Raw genomic sequence first — 6,262 nt, 5'->3', positions numbered from 1 at the left:
CTTCTGCCTCCACACACAGTGTCATGTATGTAGACCATGTATACTAACTGTATTGTCACATAAGGTGTGCCACCAGAGGGCACTATGGTGGGAGACCTGAGAGTCACCTGCATAGGTGTGCAGGGCCCAGTATAAAAGGCTGCCCACCATGCTTGTGCCTCACTCTGGAGTTACAATAAATGGGACTAAGGTCACAACAGCTCAAGTACAATACTAGACCTCGTGGAGTCATTCATAAGAGTGTTAAAGATGTAACACAGGATACCTTTTTTGTCTTTAATAGATCCTATTAGAGATGAGATTATGTGCTCACGTCGCTGGAGTGGGACTGACGAACCTTTGACTCAAGAGGTGACAGTGCTGATGATGAAGGATGGCTTCGTGTACTCCAGTGAAGGACCATTTAGACAAAGCACATGGGGCATGATATTGCAGCGCATGTCGAGAATAAAGACCAGCAGAATGGTTGGACCGAATGGCATGTTTCCATGTTGTAATTTCTATGTAATTCTCCCACTGACCCAGAGTTAAAGCTTTGCCTATCATATGGACAAGGGTCGGTGCGAGGGTATACATATCAGGAAAGGATGGGTCTCTTTTCCAATGAAACGAGAAGGCTGAGGGGTGACCTAATTGAGGTCTTTAAAATGATGAAAGGTTTTGATCGAGTAGATACAGAATATTTCTACTTGTGGGAAGAGCAAAACCAGAGTCCATCAATATAAGATAATCACCTAGAAATCAAATAGGGAATTCAGTAGGAAATTCTTTACCCAGAGAGTCATCATCATAGGCCCTCAGAGTCCCTCGGAATCGAGGAAGACTTGCTTCCACTCTAAAAATGAGTCCTTAGGTGGTGAAAATGTGGAACTCGCTACCGCAGAAAATGGTTGAAGTGAATAGTATCATCAACATCATAGGCAGTCCCTCGAAATCGAGGAAGACTTGCTTCCACTTTTAGAATGAGTTCTTAGGTGGCTGAACAGTCTAATATGAGAGCCACAGTCCCTCTGCAACGTTTCCTCTGCCCACCTTTGGCTCGTTTGCCATGAAGGAGTTCCGAGTAGAGCGCTTGCTTTGGGAGTCTTGTGTCTGGCATGCGAACTATGTGGCCTGTACAGCGGAGCTGATCAAGTGTGGTCTGCCCAGCGGAGCTGATCAAGTGTGGTCAGTGCTTCAATGCTGGGGATGTTTGCCTGGACGAGGACGCTGATGTTGGTGCGTCTGTCCTCCCAGGGGATTTGTAGGATCTTGCGGCGGCATCGTTGGTGGTATTTCTCCAGCGACTTGAGGTAGCTACTGTACATGGTCCATGGCTCTGAGCCATATAGGAAGGCAGGTATTACTACAGCCCTATCGACCATGAGCTTGGTGGTATGGATGCAGTTTAGGGGAGGCTGGTCAAGCATATGAGGGAGAAGGGAATAGAGGGTTACACTGATAGATTTAGACGAGGAATGACGGGAGGAGGCTCGAGTGGAGTATAAACGCCGGCATGGAGTGGTTGGGTCGAATGGCCTGCTTCTGTGCCGTATATCCTGTGTAAACCTGACGCAACACCCAGAGGCACGCTCACCTGCCTGATGCAATCGGCAGCTGCACAGGCGCGGGGAGGTGGGGGGAGGTTGATTGAAAGCGCTACGTCAGCCACCGGGCTTGCGCCGTCCAATCAGAGACTGGGAAAGCGAAGACAGGGGCGGGGCCGCAGCATCCCTTTCCCCGTCCCACACCCCAGTGAGCCGGTAGTACAGATTGGGAGCTGCTGTGAAAGGGGGAGCTGGAACATGTCTTCCGGGGATATCATTCAGGAGACGGCGGCAGTTTCGCTGGGTAAGGGTTGTTTCGCGGTGTGGCCCGAGGATTTGGGCCTTGCCGTTGCCAGGGCGACACAGCCCTGCTGGGTTGGTGTGCTGGGCAAACGATTTAAGTCCCAGCTTGTCGCCCAGACCCCGACTTCTCCATTCCCTCTGGTGCGGCTGGTGGTGATTCGGGCGGCCCCACGCCCAGTCGGACGTGCGAAGCTGGGCTGCTTGGATGGAGAGAGGGCGCGCGGGGGAAACCGAAATTAACCGAGGTACTTTCCAGTCCGTGTTTGCGTTCAGCCGCTGCTGGTCGTCCTGCGGTACTTCATCCCAGTGACATTAGTCTCATGGGGTGAAGTTAACCGCCATGTCTCATCTTCCTCTCTGCAGCCCAAAGGGACTAAGACCAGTGCCACCCTTGCTTGTTGAGATTGTCTAATCCTGTACAAACCAGTGGTTGAATCTATCAGAAAAGACTTGCATTTATATACCGCCTTTCACGACCACTGGACGTCCCAAAGTGCGTTACAGCAAGTGCAGTACTTTCTGACGTTATAATGTAGGAAACGCGACAGCCAATTTGTGCACAGCAAGCTCTCACAAACAGCAGTGTTGTCATGACCAGATAATCTGTTTCTGTTATGTTGATTGAGGGATAAATATTGGCTAGGACACCTGGGTAATGTCCCTGCTCTTAGAAATAGTGCTGTAGGATCTTTTATGTCTACCTGAGAGAGCAGACAGTGCCTTGGTTTAATGTCTCATCCGAAAGATAGTGCAGCATTCCCTCAGTACTGCAGTGGAATGTCAGCCTAGATTTTTGTGCTCAAGCCTCTGGAGTGGGACAAGACCTTCTGACTCAGGCGAGGGTGCTACCAACTGAGCCACGGCTCTCACTCTTGTTTGTAATCTAAACGACCTGGATTCCTTCTGAACTGCTGGGTAGGTACTTAGCTCCAACTACTTGAAGCATTTCACTTTTTTTTCATATAATTTATCTCCCTGACAGCTGATCTACAACAGCTGATTTCAGGTTTCTTAAACTGGTGCTGGTTCATTTCTGTATTCTTAGATTTTTGAGCTAATCAGTGGCTCTTGAACTGACTCATTTCAATGTGTTCCTTTTTGCCTGAAAATTGCAAATGGAGAAATTACTTATCTTATGAAATTTTATTTACCTATTTTAAAACTAATGGCCTGAAAATTGCAGCCTATCTGGGTGCGCACAAGCACCCACCCGAAGATGCCTAGCAAATGTCGGTTCTCGGCGTGCAATGCCCATGCGCTGAGAACCAGCTTTTACATCTGTCAAAATGTCTCGTCAGATTTCACACATCCCCAGGAGAAGGACATTCGCAGGCGGAGATTTGGCATATAGCCTACTTTTATCAGCGTAAGAGTTTTAAAACATAGAAAAATTAAATGTTATTACTTATTTTTATATTTAGAACCCTGTCTATGAAGGCAAGTTTATTTTTAAGACTATTAAAACATTTATAAATTTTTCTCAGTTAATCATCTATTAATTTTTTTAAAATGAAGTGTTTTTTAAAAAAAAAAAATTATGTTAGTGTTTTATTTGATCATAGTAATGGAGCTCTCAGTACTATGAATGAGAATACAGGTTGAACCTCCCTTATCTGGAACCCTCAGGACCTGGTCTGTTCCAGACGAGGGGTGGTTACATTAAATTGGAAGGTACAGGTACTGAGCAAGGGGATATTGGGGCTGAGAGTGCGGCAGAGATCATGGGGGGAGGAAGGGGTGGTAGGTCGCGGGGTCAAGTCAGCGGTTGCAGGAGTCGGCAGCGAGGAAGGACTTCAGTTTATGTCGGAGTTCTGTGCATGCGCCACCGCGTTGCCGGGAATGATTCCAGACGAGTGATGTTTCCGGATAAGGCAGGTTCAACCTGTACTACATTGTGATTTGTGGTCCAATCTATATTAATGACTTGGAGGAAGGGACTGAGTGTAATGTAGCTAAATTTGCTGATCATAATTGGGGGATATAGGTGAGAAAGCAATTTGTAAGGAGGATGCAAAGAATCTGCAAAGGGATATAGATAGGTTAAGTGAGTGGGCAAAAAATTGGTAGATGGAGTATAATTTATGAGGTTATCCACTTTAGTAGGAAAAATAAAAAAGCAAATTATTATTTAAATGGGGAGAGATTACAAAATGCTGCAGTACAGGGGGATCGGGGGGTGGGGGGTCCTTGTACATAAAATATTAGCATGCAGATACAGCGAGGAATTAAGAAGGCACATGGAATGTTGGCCTTTATTGCAAGGAAAAAGTCCTACAACTGTACAGGGTATTAGTGAGACCCACACCTGGAGTACTGCATACAGTTTTGGTTTCCTTATTTACGGAGGGATATACTTGCATTGGAGGCAGTTCAGAGAAGGTTCACGAGGTTGCTTCCTGAGATGAAGGGGTTGTTTTATGAAGAAAGGTTGGGCCCATACTCATTGGAGTTTAGAAGAATGAGAGGTAATCTTATTGAACCGTATAAGATTCTGAGGGGGCTTGATAGGATAGATGCAGAGAGGATGTTCCCCTCATGGGGGAATCTAGAACTAGGGGACATAGTTTGAGAATAAGGGGTCGACTATTTTAAAACAGAAATGAGGAGGAATTTCTTCTGAGGGTCGTGAATCTTTGGAATTCTCCACCTCCGAGAGCTGTGGAAGCTGGGTCATTGAATATGTTTGGCGGATATAGACAGATTTTTGAATGCTAAGGGAGTCAAGGGATATAGGGAGCGGGCAGGGAAGTGGAGTTGAAGCCAAGATCAGATCAACCATGATCTTATTGGCTCGAGGGGCCAAGTGGCCTATCGTTGCTCCTATTTCTTATGTTTTTATGTCCAGACACACGTGATCCCAGGATACACATACGCTCTTGGTGGAATGCCTCCTGCATTAAAGTCTAAATCATTGATCTAGCTGTATGGAACCCACTGGAAACAGCCTTCCAGTCACAAAGACACCCATTAACCATTGCCCTTTGCTTCCTGCCATTGAGCCAATTTTGGATCCAACTTGCCACTTTCCCTTGGATCCCATAGGCTTTTACTTTTCTATCCAGTCTGCTATGTGGGACCTTGTCAAAAGGCATACTAAAATCCATGTAGACTGCATCAAATGTGCTACCCTCATTGACCCTCCTTGTTACCACCTCAAAAAAATTCATCAAGCTAGCCAGACACAATCTTCCCTTAGCAAATCCGTGCTGACTGTCCTTGATTAATCCGTGACTTTCTAAATTAAGATTTATCCTGTCCGTCAGAATTTTTTCCAATAATTTTCCCACCACCATATTAGGCTGACTGGCCTGTAATTACTTGGTCTATCCCTTTCTTCTTTTTTAAACAATGGTACAACGTTATTAGTCCTCTGGCACCACACATGTAGCCAAAGAGGATTAGAAAATGATGGTCAGACTGCTATTTCCTCTTTTGCTTCTCAAGTGTGTGAAACATTTTGTCTAGGCCAGGCGATTTATCTACTTTCAAAGACGCTAAACTTCCTCTCTCATTTTGTTTGTCACATCTAATACTTCACACACCTCCTCCTTAGCTGCAATGTCTGCATTGTCTCTTTTGTGAAGACGGACACAACGTGTCACTTTCCCTTGGATCCCATAGGCTTTTACTATTTTATCCAGTCTGCCTTGTGGGACCTTGTCAAAAGGCCTCGGAGCTCAATTCTACGTTCCTACGGGACCACCAGGTACTTTTGTTTAAAAATAAATTTTGGTTGGAGGCGTCAGCCCACAGGAAACCTCTGACCGCAATTTTCAGGCCAATAACGACTTAAATTATTTAGTGTGATTCGGGAAGCAACTTAGTTAATCAAGTCTGGGGAACCATCTCAAGGGCATTTTATTATAACTCAGTACAAGTTATTTTAGCCCTGTAAAACAACTTGATAAGGCTTCAAATTTGAATACCCTTCCTTCAGCGAATATTTATGTTGGAGAACATTCAGAAAAGCATAATTAAAATGATTCTGCGTTATAATCTGCAAAGGGGCTGATTAAAATTATAATGTTATTCCCTGAGAGGGAAGAAAAAACAGCAAGACCGTGAGCTAGGCCTTCGACATGGCGAGATGCATGGATAATATGGATGGAAGTAGATTATTTATTAAGATATCTCAGAAGTCGAGGACACATGTGTTAACTTCACAAACCTCATCTGAACTGAAAATAGATCATTTTATCAAATTAAAATGCAGCAATTATATGGAATGGGCCATTGCCAGAAATAGCGCTCTCTCAGCTGACCCCTTTTTTTTAAAAAAAAAAGGTGCTTGGTGACAAGGGGGTCAAGTTTCGGCCTGAGTTGCTCCTATTTTTAATGTAGGATCTTAGGAATTGCAATTCTCAGCATTTAGTTTGTTCCAGTTCTAGTGAGTTAGAACAGTTTCATTTTGGAACAGATTTATTTTCAAAAGG

General features: G+C 44.9%; 1 protein-coding gene across 1 annotated transcript in view; it reads left to right on the top strand.

The window, feature by feature from the left end:
* Window positions 1–1,703: 1,703 nt before the first annotated feature.
* The window catches only part of nars1 (asparaginyl-tRNA synthetase 1), a 48,149-nt gene continuing 43,590 nt past the window's right edge, over window positions 1,704–6,262 (top strand). Inside the window, exon 1 of the mRNA XM_070867665.1 lies at window positions 1,704–1,830. Coding sequence (XP_070723766.1) covers window positions 1,785–1,830 — 46 coding nt within the window. The 5' untranslated portion in view covers window positions 1,704–1,784. The remainder of the gene's footprint in view (window positions 1,831–6,262) is intronic.

This window comes from Pristiophorus japonicus, chromosome 2 (genome assembly GCF_044704955.1).
Source record: "Pristiophorus japonicus isolate sPriJap1 chromosome 2, sPriJap1.hap1, whole genome shotgun sequence".
NCBI lineage: Eukaryota > Metazoa > Chordata > Chondrichthyes > Pristiophoridae > Pristiophorus > Pristiophorus japonicus.
Note: the sequence above shows the minus strand (reverse complement) of the source record. Positions and strands in the feature narration are given on the sequence as shown.